At 42.8% G+C, this 14,124-nt stretch overlaps 1 protein-coding gene across 5 annotated transcripts in view; it reads left to right on the top strand.

Annotated features, from left to right (window-relative positions):
• Positions 1-14,124, top strand: part of GOLGA4 (golgin A4) — a 456,386-nt gene that overhangs the window by 205,066 nt on the left and 237,196 nt on the right. For all 5 annotated transcript variants that reach the window (XM_029589809.1, XM_029589811.1, XM_029589810.1 and 2 more), the window contains 2 exons: positions 7,072-7,198; positions 8,269-8,456. In XM_029589809.1, coding sequence (XP_029445669.1) covers positions 7,072-7,198; positions 8,269-8,456 — 315 coding nt within the window. The remainder of the gene's footprint in view (positions 1-7,071; positions 7,199-8,268; positions 8,457-14,124) is intronic.

Raw genomic sequence — 14,124 nt, 5'->3', positions numbered from 1 at the left:
ATTTCTGCTCACCAGCTTTATATGGTTCAATACTTACATGATCGCATTAAAAAATTAAAGTGTAACATTTGGCCAGTTGTGGGATGGCCTCGCAACTAAATGCACTCACCATGGAACGCCGCCAGCCCCCTCCCAGTGGCATGACACTGCTGCTCCTGCACATGCACACACATAGCCCCCTTGTAGGCACCACAGTGGGAAATGCACCTTGATGCCTCCTGATTAAACCAAGCTGGACCCCTTGCTTCAGCAACAGGTCCTCCTGCTATGCTTCTGCCAGCAGTGCATGATGCGTGTCCTCTGTGCCTGTCTTTGCATTGCCTCATTGTCTTCTTTGCCTTTCCTTATTGTAGTCTTGCCTTGCCTCCCCTTGCTTGCCTTTGGCTTGAAGCTGACAATGAGAGAGTCATCAGTCAAAAGTGGCATAGCAGGTCCAGCCCAAACCTGGACTAAATTTTTGATCAGTCTCCCAACCCTGTGGTCATCATTTCTGGCAGAGAATAGAATTTGTCTCTACCTGGAGGAATGGCACAAAAGCACCAAAGATCGCTTGATTCTCAAAATTGTGGAATCTGTTTACTGCTTGTACTTCTTCCAGCTTCCCATGCTTCTTCATCATTCAGCCTTCAAACTGTATCAGTCTCACGCAGTTCCGCCTGGAGGTGGAGTTGCTGCTCACACAGCAAATGATAGATTATGTCCTGACCAATCAACATGGTCAGGGGTTCTTGTCCCATTATTTTCTTATTCCCAAGAATTGAGTCTTATCCTATATTTAAGAAGTCTGAACAAGAATCTATATCGGGAGAAGTTCAAGATGAATTCCCTTCACATGATTCTCTACGTCAACCGGGCAAGGGAGTGGTTTTGTGCTCTGGATCTGAAGAATACCTATGCTCACATACCCATCCATCCCTCCCTCCCACTGGCTCTATCTATTTGTAGTGAAATCCTCTATCCGTACTCGATCCTTCCTTAATAGTAGTGCATCTCCATTGTCAGGGCATCTATATTTTCCCTTACCTGGAAGATTGACTAGTGACTGTGACTTTTCAGGAAGGAGTCCCTACAGAAGATAGTTCAACGTTTGCAATCACTAGGATTCCTAGTGAACTTCAAAAAATCTGCTATCATCCTGCCTCAGAAAATCAAATTCATCAGAACTTGAATAGATTCTCTACAGGAGAGAATGTTTCTTCTGACAGACTGAGCAAACACTCTCACATCTCTTGCTCATCATTCTGTACTCAGGTCAGACAACAGCCAGTGAAGTGCTAGCTGTTCTGAGTCACATGGCAGTAGTAGTTCATGTGGTGGTATTAAGCTACCTCATGTCTTGCAGAAAATGAAGCAAGAACTTCACTAGTGGCTAGTCCCCTTCATCCTTTGAGAAGAGGCACCACTCCATCTACTTCCTCATCAAATGACATTAGTGACAGATGCTGCCACCAAGGGATGGGGGAGCCTATGTAAGGCTCTTCTGAGCCCAAAAGACTTGGACATTAGCAGAGAGGCATTTTCAGATTAATCTTCTAGAACATAGGTGGGCAAACATTTTGGTGCAGGGGCCGCATTAGAAGTTTTTGTCCATTGAAGGGGCCAGAGGCATGGCAGGGGTGGATCGGGGATGGGGCTGTGGGTGGGGCTCCCTTAGTTCCTTGACCTTGAGAGACAAAACTAAACACAGGTCACTCAGTTTTTAAAAAAATGCCATCTTTCTTTATTTACTGTTGAAAGATACATAGCTACAATAATTCTCTCAAGACACAAACACAAGCAAGCTACCAGTCTGTCTCATAGGCACACACACAAGCAGGCTTCAAATCTTTCTCTTTCACAGGCATGCACACAAGCAAGCTCCCACACACACTCACAAACACTTCTACCCTCTTTTCTAACTCCCCTCGTCCACTTCCTTCCATCTTCCCCCTTATTCACCTTTCAGTCATTCACCCCTTCCTTCCATTCCCAGTCATTCACTCCACCTTCTATCATTCACCCTCCCATTCAGTCCCCTAACCTCTCAGTCACTCACCCTCTTCCCTTTGACACTCTTCCTCCTTCCCACTCAGTCTCTTCCCTATTAGTCATTCTCCCTCCTTCCCACTCACTCTTCCCTTTCGGTCACTTTCTCTCCTTCCCACTCTCTCTCTTCCCTTTTAGTTACTCTCCCTCCTCCACTCAATCCCTTGCCTCCCCTCTTAGTCACTGACCCACTCATCTCATTTCCTTGCCATACTCATATCCTTTCTCTTCCCAACCCACCATGTGACAACTCACCCTTCCTGCTGGCTTCAGGTCATCTTCTTCCTGCCGGCTGGGTCAGTTTCGGGTCCACTGGCTGCGCAGGATCTCATCTTGCTGGCGGGGGGTTTAGGACCCCTGCCAGCGGCTCACTCATTGTTCCGTGGTCCCGGCCTTGTTCTTGTTGGAGAGTGGGATCCCTGGCAGTGCCTCACTCGTTGCGACTTTTTTCTTCATTTGTTGGCCCCACCGGCCTGGACTCTGGCAGGCGCCGCTGCCTCATCTTTTTTTTTATTTTTAAGCCCCACTGGCCTGGGCTCAGGCGGGTGCTGCTGCTGCGACTCTTTTTGTGGCGGAAATCTTACCAGCGCCAACGAATGGGGTCTCTCCTCATCAGCCAGGTCTCACACCATTTTGGGCCTTTGATGATGATGTTGAGAACTCAAGCAGGCTGCAGAAGCCTCAGTTGGCCGCATCTAATGCATTTTAAAATTTCTTCCATGGGCTGGATTAAAAATAAGAGAGAACGGTATTTAGCTTGCAGCCGTAGTTTGCCCACCCTTGTTCTAGAACCATGAACAAACAAACATGCCTTAACGACTTTCTCACATCTCTTCAAGGAAAGAGAATTCAATTTCGAACCAACAATCATCACCATATTCTGTATCAACAGAAAGGAGGCCACAGGGTCATAGACTCTTTGCCAAGAGGTGACAAGAATATGGGAATGGATGTGCAGTTGCCAAGTAGTTCTTCAAGCTACCTACCTCTCAGGGGTCACCATCATATTAGCGGACCACCTCAGCATGTATTTCATCTGCACTTAGCTTGATGTTACCCAGGTAGAGAGTCCATCAAGTTAGGTTGAGAGAACATTGAACAAATCTCATCTTTGAATGAGTTTCCTCACTCCGAAGGTTCATCAAATCTTCACAATAGACCACTGTTCTGTTTGTACATCTCACTTGGAATGTCAGAGTGTCCCCTAACCCCCTGCACTAATACCTAAACCTCACCTCGAGTTACTAGGTGGGCCTCCCTTAGGGATATAAATACCTATCTAGGGAGAGGACATTATGGCTAGTCTCTCTCTCTCTCTCTCTCTCCTCCCGGGACCATCAAAAATGGTCCCCCAATGGTCATATGCAGGAAATACAACAGGTCTGGCACTTATCACAATTTGCACTAACTTAGCTTTTCGCATAGGTATTAGTGCAAATTGCGATAAACTATCTATTAGCATAAAACACACCCTAACCACTAGGCTACTCCTCCAAGCCTTCTGTTAAGGGTAATTGCCGCTCTGTGCAGATTACCCCCATGCACATACTTCTTCACTTCCGTCTTCTAGCTTTTAGGGTACCACAGTGTTTATCCCATGCCCATTTGAATTAATTGACTGTTTTCTTCTTCACACCTCCACTGGAGGGGCATTATAAGCATCCATGACCTTCTCCATGAAGAAATATTTTCTGATGTTGGTTCTGAGTTGTCCCCCCTGGAGTTTAATTTCGTGACCCCTACTTCTGATTTCTTTCCGAAGGAAAAGGTTTGATGTTTGTGCATTATTAAAACCTTTCAGGAATCTGAAGGCCAGTATCATATCTCCCCTCTTCCAGGGTATACATATTTAGATCCTTCAGCCTCTATTATAAGTCTTTTGATACAGACCCCACATTATTTTGGTCTCCCTTCTCTGGGCCACCTCCATCCCGACTCTATCCATTTTGAGATATGGTCTCCAGAACTGAATGCAATACTCCAAGTAAGGCCTAACCAAGGACCTATACAAGGGTATTATCGCCTCCTTTTTCCTGCTGGTTAATCCTCTGTCTATGCAGCCCAGCATTCTTCTGGCTTTAGCTATCACCTTGTTACATTGCTTCACCAGCTTCAGATCGCCAAAAAGGCAGTGCACATCAGTATTTCACTTTTCATCATATACAGCTCTTTTGTATTACCAATCCCCAGATATATATGACTCTACACTTCTTGGCATTGAATCCTAGCTACCAAATCTTGGACCACTGTTCTCTCTACTCCTTCAGACATGTCCACTTTGTTGCAGGTTTTAGTATCATCCACAAATAGACAAACTTTACCTTCTATCCCTTCTGCAATGTCATTTACAAAGATATTAAACAGAACCGGTCCCAAAACCGATCCCTGTGGCACTCCACTTAACACAGTTCTGTCTTCATAGTGGGTTCCATTTACCATCTCATGTTGTTTCCTATCAATCAGTCAGTTTGGAAATCATGCCATCACCTTGGCGCTCACTCTCAAGCTTCTCATTTTATTCACAAAAATCCAAGTAGATGACATCAAGTGCCCTTCCTTGATCCTATTCTCTAGTCACCCAATGGAAAAAATTAATAAGATTGGTCTGACAAAACCTTTTTCTGGTGAACTGATGCTGCCTCGGGTCCAGCAAGCCTCCTGATTGTAGATAGTTCACTATCCTTTCCTTCAGCATCATCTTCATTAATTTTCCTACCACCGAGATGAGGCTAACTGGCCTGTAGTTTCCTGCCTCCACCCTGCTACCACCCTTGTGGCATCACTCCCATTTCCAGGGATCTGTTGAACAGGTCTTTCAGCAGACCCACCAGCACATCTCTGAGCTACAGCTCCTGTTATTCCCAGGTGGTCTCCTATCCAAGTACTAGCCAGGCCAACCCTGCTTAATTTCCGAGACAAGATCTGTATCCTGGGATGTACTTCATCAGGGCCCCTGGCATTTTCCAATTTCAGTTTACTTAGCTTATTCCATACATTCTCTTTTGTAAATGGAGTTTCGTTTAACCCATTCCCATCTACAGTCTTGAGAACAAGCAACGGTCCTTCTCCAGGGTATTCTTTAGTGAATGCCAAACTGAAGTAGTTGTTTAATATTTCTGCATTTTGTATCTCTCCACAGATTGCTCCTCATCACCTTTCAATTTCACTATTCTACTTTGAGCTTTCCTTTTTTCTCTGATATATCTGAAAAATGTTATGTCATCTTGCTTTATTAACTCTTTGGCAATCCTTTCTTCTGCTTGATCTTTCTCTTTCCTGATTTCTTTCTTCATCTACTTCAGCTTCATCAGATATTCTTCCCTGTGTTCTTCTTTTTATTCTTCTTGAATGCTGTTCTTTTTGCCTCTATTTTTTCAGCCATTTTCTTTGAGAACCAGATCAATTTCTTTTTCCTCTTACTTTTGCTTACTTTTTTAACATAGATTTGTTGCCTTTGTAATAGCTCCTTTTAATTTCCTCCACTGTTATTCTACCTCACCTATTTTCTCCCAGTCTTCCAATTCTTCTTCCTGATATATCCCTATTTTGATAAAGTCCGTATTTGTGAAATTCAAAACTCAGGTCTCTGTATCCTGTTTGCGATATCAAACCATACCATCTAATGGTCACTGGGGCTTCTCTGAGATTATTACATATTGAAGAGATCTGCAAAGCTGCAACTTGGTAGCCATTGCACACCTTCACGTCCCATTACTGTGTGGACAGTTTATCAAAAAGTGACAGTAAATTTGGACAAGCAGTTTTGCTTAGACTGTTTCCCAGTAATTCATGCTTCACAGTGGATCCAGGTTGCTTATTCAGTAAATGCTTTGCTACAACTCTCAGCTTGGGACTCCGCACGTGTCATGGCTAATTCATCCCTGCTTGTTGATGGAAAAAGCAAGTTTGCTTACCTTCAGTGGTGTTCTCTGTAGATAGGATGAATTAGCCATGCTATATACCCTCACACCTTCCTGAAGAATCAACTATTTAGCTAGACATAGTTCTAAAATTGACTGAGGAGCTCACGGGCAATGCCCGAGTGGAAACGCCTGCACATGCAAAACGTCTAAGAGCTAAGAGAGAAGGGTCTGTCCCATGCCATTGGATGATATCACCCACGTGTCATGGCTTATTCATCCTGCTGCCTATGAAGAACACCATTTACAATCAGCAAATTTGCTCTCTAGCTAAAGCGCACTTAAAGCAGCAGCACCTGACACAGGATATGAGGTAAACCTCTGCAGCAACATGATGACATGCATTACTAAGTTAAAGACTGAGAACCATCAGTGAGGGGAAGGGGGACGACGACGACTCATGACTTCTCATACAGTAAAGAAAATAATTTTATTTTGATCAAATTTGTGCCTGAAAGCAGCCAATGGGAGCCCTGTGACAGACACATATAGTAGATAAAATATGCATGCCTTCATAGCATGCATATTTTATCTCATGCATATTCATTGTGGATATCCTGAAAACCTGACTGCCTGGGGGTCCCCCAGGACAGTTTTGAGAGCCTCTGTAGTAGAGAATCAAATTCTTTAATGCATTGGCTGTTTGACTATAAATTGTGAAAGCTGCAGTAGAATTGCCCACCAATGAGACTTTCCAGTACTGGTGTGCCATATTTCTTATTGGTATTTCTATTTTTTTTAAAGCAGCATTAAAATAGTGTACATTACCCATAGCAAATAAAGTTGTTGTTTTTTTTTAGTAATGATAATTTTTCTCTTTGGTTTTAGGAACAGCCCCACTAATGATAACTAAAATGGAATTTCAGAATTGTATTTAAACCTTATACATCCCTCTGGATGTATTATAAAGAATGTGCTTTGATTGGTAGTGCACTGTACCACAAAGAATGTCAACTCATGAAGTTATTTAATACCCAGGTCAATATAAAGATTTTTGTTTTAAAACAGGAAAGACAAAAATCTGTTAAAGCCTTGATGGAACCTGAATTTGCTTTGCGTCATATTTTAAACTCTTTTGCTTTTAAACCTGTATTTAGAGACAATGAAAAGTGCATGTTTTGTGTAGGTATCCTTGCTGAAGCAGAGGATAACAAGCAGCCAGTCAAGTGAATTACCTGATCAATCTGCCCAGCCAGAGTCCAATGCTGAGAGCCCTATGCAAGAAAATGCTGAAAATGTTTTGGGGTCAGGAGGTAAGTGTTCTGATAACTTGCCCTTTGTAGCTTGGGCAGAGTTCTCAGCTCAACATTGCTCACTTCCACGTGGCCTGAATTAGGTCCATGGATTCCAGCCCAGTCACATGGCTGGGGCAAGGTGAAGTTGGCACCAATTTGGAAAGTGGCGCCGACCAGGACAGGTACAAGGGTGCACCTGTCCCCGATACAGGATTGATGCTAAGGTGAGGGGTCTCTAGAGGGGGGGCCAGGGGGGAGGGGGATTGTCTATGGGGGGCAGAGGAGGGGGATTGTCTGTTGGGGGGGGGTTGCAGGCTACCGCACATATACTTTAAACATTTTTACTTTGGAGCAGTCCATGCCACCTCGACTGGTGCCCCGGGTTGAAATGGGGGTCAGCAGTGACCCTCACTCAGCCTTCCCGTTTGGCTGTGGTTTGTTTTTTTTTTTTCTCTACCATTTTAAATGTGTGGTTCCCAGGTCTCCCGCCGCACATATAACACTTACCAGGGAGGTATTGTTATTTTTTGCGGTTGACCCCCTCCTCAGTTGGCCACGATAAAACATTTGCATCAAATTGCCTACTAATGACCTTCTTTGCATGCATTTACATTATTGCATGCAAATCACAAGCAAAGAACGTCATTGTAATAGGGGAGGATATCTGGGCAGGAACATGCAAATTATCCTGTATATCACGAGATGTTCGCGATATAACACACATTAGAGCTCTGACGTGATTTGATGAATGACCCTGTTATTAGCAGGCTAGAATTTAGCTGGATAAGTTCCTAAATATTAATTTAGCCAACTTTCTAAATGCTCCTCAGAAGGGTCAATATTCAAAGAGTTAGTGAGTGGCTAAATTCTTGAATAAAGTTATGCACCTGTGAGGCAGAACCCCTAGTGTTTCCCTATTTACCTGTGCAGGACCAGGCTAGATGCCTGGTCCACCTTAAATTCCTTAAGCAGCGTATGCTCTATGGGTAGGATCCTGAGAGGTAGGTGGGGCTGAGGGCGTAACCAGAGACTGGTTACGCCCAATGCACAATGCACTTAATGAAAAATTCCACTGTGTATGTTTCCAGATGGAGGCAGCGATCCCGCAAAAACAGTGGAAGCTCTTCAGGTGAGGGTGAGACGCCAGGAGAACTTGCTTCAGCGTTGCAAAGAGATGCTTCGCTCCCATAAGGAACGCTGCAGTCAGCTGAGCAACGAAAAGGAAGCACTGCAGGAGCAGCTAGAAGAGAGGCTGCAGGAACTGGAGAAGATAAAGGTATGGAAGGGCCAGGTCTCTCCTGAAGAGGCATGAAATACATTTGCATGTAAAATAGGAGCTTTGGGGTTGTTTTTTTTTAACATACATCAAGATACACTTGATAAAGGAAATGCATATATAAGAATCAACAATACTAAAAAAATAAACATATGTGAAGAAGGATGTCAGGGCCAGGCAGTCCTCTGCTGGGGGTAGCTCTCTGGCCACTCTGAAGCCCTTTCAGACTGACAGACATGAACAGCAAATGCGTGAGCCGCTGTGCCATGGTGCAACCTCAAGGCAAGGCCCACGCCAACGCCAGGAGAGCGCATCCTGACATGGACCAGGTCCACGAGTCTGTATTGAAGGCAAGACATATATCTGAAGGCTTGACAAAGACAAGCTGAAGCAGAGAACTAGCAAAGGCAAGGCTGATGGCTTGAAACAAAACTAATGTCTTGTAACAAGGCTGATGGCTGCACAGTGCACAGCTGAACTGAAGACAGGAACCAGGCCAAGCTGATAACAGGAGCCAGTCCGAACTGAAGAATGCAACAGCAGAGTCCGACAGAAGATCCAGGGTCTGGCAGACAGAAGAGAAGCGGGATCCAACACAATCCGGGTTCGAGGCAGGCAGCAAGGGAAGAGAATCCAGTAATCGGTCCAGGGTCAAGGCAGGTAGTGAGCAAAGAGAATCCAGCAACCAGCCTAGGGTCAAGGCAGGCAGAATCCAGAACCATCCAAGGTTGAGGCAGGTAGCGAGCAGGCAGAATCCAAAACCAGGCACACAGCAAGCAAGGCAAGGACCAGGAACAGGCTAAGTAACCTGTTGCTGAGGCAAAGAGTCCACGTTCAGGCAGGCTATGTAGTCTGGAGGGTGTGACGACATCTTCGGGGTGAACACTCTGCTCTCCCTCCAATGTGTGCAGAATTGTGCATGCTGATGCGTACATACGCCTGTACGTTCCTCTGCTGGGTCTTAGTTGTGTATGTATCAGGACGCCCACTGGAGGTTCTCTGCAACACAGTGAGCATCCGAAGCTGGGGATTCTGGGAAGACAGCTGGATTCTAACAAAGGAAAAAAATATTAAATAAATTGAGATCTCGTATATCATTAATCCACAAAAAAGGAGCGAGATTCAAAGAAATAGTGAGGAGCACCAGATAAGTAAATGCAAAAAGAAAATTTGAAAGTGGAGGAACCACCCTCATATCGCAAATTACTATAGAATCTACATGTTACCCATTCACACCAGCAACATCATTCAGACTCTTAGAATCCAGAAAAAAACTCAGTTGGGAAGACTCTGAGAAAACATGATGAAGCTCAGCAAGCATTCGAACATACTTACAAAGAAACCCAATAAAAATGGTTGGCCCCCAAGCCTCCTTGCAGAAAGCTTTCCATATTTGAATGCTATTCCTACTGATTTATCTAGTTAGCATACCTGGGAACATTTGAGTTGTGGTCACCCTGAGATTGCTCTTGATTAGCACTGGGAGAGGAAGGAATGGAATAATATGTATCAGCTTTCTCTCTTCCACTGCCCCCCATCCAAATAATCCACACTTTCCTATTCTCACATCCATCACCATTACCTGTCCCCTCCCCAGATAACCCAGCATACTTTCTCTTTGTCTCTTCTTGACCCCAGCACTCTTTGCTCCCTCCCCTCTATAAGTTTAAGCTCCGTGACTTATGCATCCTCACTCTGCCCTTAATTGAGAGATTCCCACGTCCTGGAATCACAACTGCAGACTGAGTTTTTTGTATACTGCAGCCCCCCCCCCCCTCCCCTCCAGTTGCTCCCCACATCTGCTGGCAGTGTCTACTCCAGGCTCGCTCCACTTCTGTTTTCTGCAGGTTTACTGAGGAAGAGAAGTAGCTGAGCTGGATACAGAGAGACCCTGAGATTTGTAGTGTTTTCCCTGGGACCCTGCAATTGATGCACATTCCTTGAGTCTCAGGTTGAATTCCTGAGAGTTTCTAGGTATGCTAGTTTGGCAGAGGTGCAATCATTCACAGCACATCCGCTGATTAGCTGCTTATTAATTGGATTCAAGAAGACAATTGTAAAATGTTCTTAGCTTCAGTATAATAAAATCCAAGCTCATTTAGTAGCACAGTCCCATTGATAATTGTCTGTCACCAACACTTTTTAATTATGAAATGCCCTCCTTAAAATGGTGCTGTTAGAACAGTAATGGGAGTCAAAGAGGCATGGGATAAACAAAAAGGATCCTTAGTGGCTAAAGGATGGAAATGAAGAAATGGTGTAACTTGTGTTAAATTTAGGTGTAACATTTCTGCATGAGGATAATCTGTACGGAGCAGAAATTACTACCTTTAAAAGAAGGCATGGGTATATCCTGCACAGAGTGACAGTAATTACTCTAAACAACTTGCTGGGCAGACTGGATGGACCATTTGGGTCTTTATCTTCTGACTTTTACTATGTTACTGTCAGTGCCCCTGGCCTCCTGTGATTGTGTGGCCACGGGAGAAACCGCCAAATTTACAATCTGCCACAGATTCAACTTTCCTGAAATCTTTTAACACCTCGTAATTCAGTCTTTTGAAGGAAATTGCAGGGTGCCTGCCTGCCACAGTCTCAGCTCTCTCTCTGCTCCAACCCCTTCCCTAGCAAACAGCCTGCAAGAAACCTCCTTCTGTTGTCGTCCCCCCACCCCCACCCCCTTCCTCCTGTCCTGAAATAGGGGAGAGGGGGAACGGCAAAGTAACAGAGTAGACAGAAAATGTAGTTAGATCCCTCAAATATCTCAAAGATGATTTTGATATAATTCCTGAATGAAGTGATGTACCTATTGAAGAACTGCATCTTATACAAATTTTATTGCATCTGCATATGTAGCCAGTCATAGACCATTTATAAAGACCTGAATGTGTTTTGAAAGTCTACATTCCTCTGCATTCTGGCAGGTCAGTCCCTAGCAATGGGTTATGCACCTCTGCCAGGAGCTGGAGATGGAGGCAAAGCTGATGTTGCGGCTTATATACCATACTCACCACCTCCCTATAACATCCTGTAAAGGAAAAAAATTAGAAAGTTACTCAGATCGTGGAAATTTGCACTCAACCCAGCTCTCTCTTCTTTGGTAAACATAAGAGTTATTTTCTCTTCTGAACCATTTCCCCATAAGTACCTGTTTGAGCCCCTTCCACCCTACCTAACCTCCCTTTTTTTTTTTTTTTTTTAATTTATGCAGTTTAAAAAGATTTTGACAGCAAATAAACATGTCAATTACAAGGCAATTTATGTATATAATTGATCAAATTGATCAGTACGCAAGACAAACAAATTAAAGGAAAATTCTTTATACATTGCCAGTTATAAGGAAAAGGAAGGCCCCAATTCAATTAGTCTGGAGCATAATTAAGCAAAATTACTTAAGGAATAGGTGCGTTTAAATGCAATTACAAATATATAAACCAAGTATTAAATTGGGTCAGATACATCGATATCTTCTGTCTTTGGCATGCTGATGGAGCTACCTTGTTAAATTTCCATCAATGGTTAAATACATTAGACCCAAATTTACAATTCACGATTTCTTATCATAACACCACCATTAATTTTTTAGACATTTTGGTAACAAAACGTGGAGAAAAATTGTCTACAACATTGTATCGGAAAGAATGTGAAAAGAACACGTTGCTACACTTTACAAGTTTTCACCCGTATCATCTTCGAACAAATTTGCCGGTGGGACAATTTTTACGCCTGAGACGTCTATGTGATACTAAGCAAGAATTTCAGACACAAGCAGAACAGTTACAACGTAGATTGTTAATGCGTGGTTATCCTTATAAATGCATAAAACGAGCATACAAGCGAGCATATCATGCCGAGCATCAATGGTTGCTATTGGATAAAACACCGTCACAAGAAGAAACACGAGTAGTCTGCACGATACCATATTCCAATAAAGCAGGACAAATAGCATCCTTGATTCGATATCATTGGCCTATATTAAAAACACATGCAATATTCCAAGAATATCCGATAATAGAATACAGTAGAGGACAAAATATGGGCGATGCGATCACCCATTCATTTTTGACTCCAGTAGTTGAAGATACTATAGAACCGAATATAGGTCATTAGCAATGTAAACATTGCTCATTATGCGATCAAGCCATAATCGGTCCAGATTGGACAGCCAAATTTGGAATTACACACAAAGCCCGACAATATACGGATTTTATGATTCTTTGTATGCACATATACAAAGCATTATTTAAATGAATGCACATATACACAGCATTATTTAAATGAAGAATAGAGCTTTAAGTTATATTGTGGTGACATTGTTTCTTAAGAATCATAAAAAATAAAAAAACAAAAAATAATTTCGATATAAAAGGTATGTTTGGACACTTATTAAGCTACTTCTCGATAGATTGAAGATATTTTTTAACTTTTTGCATGCTCAATAGATAACTACAAAGAGGTTGGTGGTGGATAGTTCATGATTATAAACCTAATTTACATTGCCAGTGGGTAATGGCAGTATAGTAATATATGAAACTTTCCACTCCCCCTTCAAAATTTTTTTTTGTTGAATATATGTAATTAAATCGTATGTGTATTGAGTTGATTTTTGTTCAAACAGAAAAATTTATGAAGACGAACAAGTGAGGTGATACAATTGAGTTGATTTATTTAATCTGATGTTGGGGCATTCTGGCTAAGATACAAATGTAAATTCTGAGCTTCAGGCTTCTTAGCTTTTTGGCTGAGAATGAGAACCTGTTAATGTGGTGTTAATGTCCTGTCATCTGACCTCACTGGGGACCTCATGATATTACAGCCATTGCCAGACCAGGAGGATAAAAACCTCCTGTTTTAAATCTTGAAGGAGAATTTGCTGCTGTTACAAGCACGTTGGGTGGTGTGTTTGAACTTTAACACTTCTCTGATGACCTATGATGTCTGGTTGTTCAGCCCCAAGTGAACTGGGGAATCTAGCCCATGCTTGTGTTTTTTAGCATCCTGTCATGTGTGCTATTCATTGGGCGAGCTGGTATTGTGAACTGCAGCTTAATTGAACTAGTACAGAGCTTTGAAGTGGACTTTGGAGTAAGTAGTATGGGTTTTTTGTTGGAACCATTATAAAAATTTTAGAAATAAAATCTCTCCAGATGTAAAAGAAAGGACACGCATGAATTAAGACAAAGAGAAGTAAGAGAACAACAACAAAGTCAGGCTTGTAATAATTCTATAGCTTTTAGGCTATTAATGGAAATTAATTTGCATTACATTTGGTTCGCATTTCTGGCTTCCCAGAATTGCTCTCCAGTCAGAATATTCTGTATGTTAGTGTGTGATCAAATGAACAGGAAAAAACCCAAAACAAAATGTGCCATCTATAAACATTTTCTGTCAGTTGTTTGTGAATGGCGGCAGAACTTGTAGGTTGAACAATACTTATGTCATTTGTGTAAATGCCACCTGTATAGTGGTGCAGTCCTCTGAGCCAAAGATAGAGGTACATAACAAAGATAAAAGTGGGCTGGGAGAGGGGCGGGTTCGTTTTATTTCATTACACACACTGTTGATACAGTTCCACAGAAAACCCTCTTTGCAGTCCAGTCTCATGAACATGCCGGGCATTTTGGCAAATCAGTCAGCTTGTTTCGATCATCTTTTGTCTGCAGTCTGT

This window comes from Rhinatrema bivittatum, chromosome 2 (genome assembly GCF_901001135.1).
Source record: "Rhinatrema bivittatum chromosome 2, aRhiBiv1.1, whole genome shotgun sequence".
Classification (NCBI taxonomy): Eukaryota; Metazoa; Chordata; class Amphibia; order Gymnophiona; family Rhinatrematidae; genus Rhinatrema; species Rhinatrema bivittatum.
This window is presented reverse-complemented; position numbering and strand designations above follow the sequence as displayed.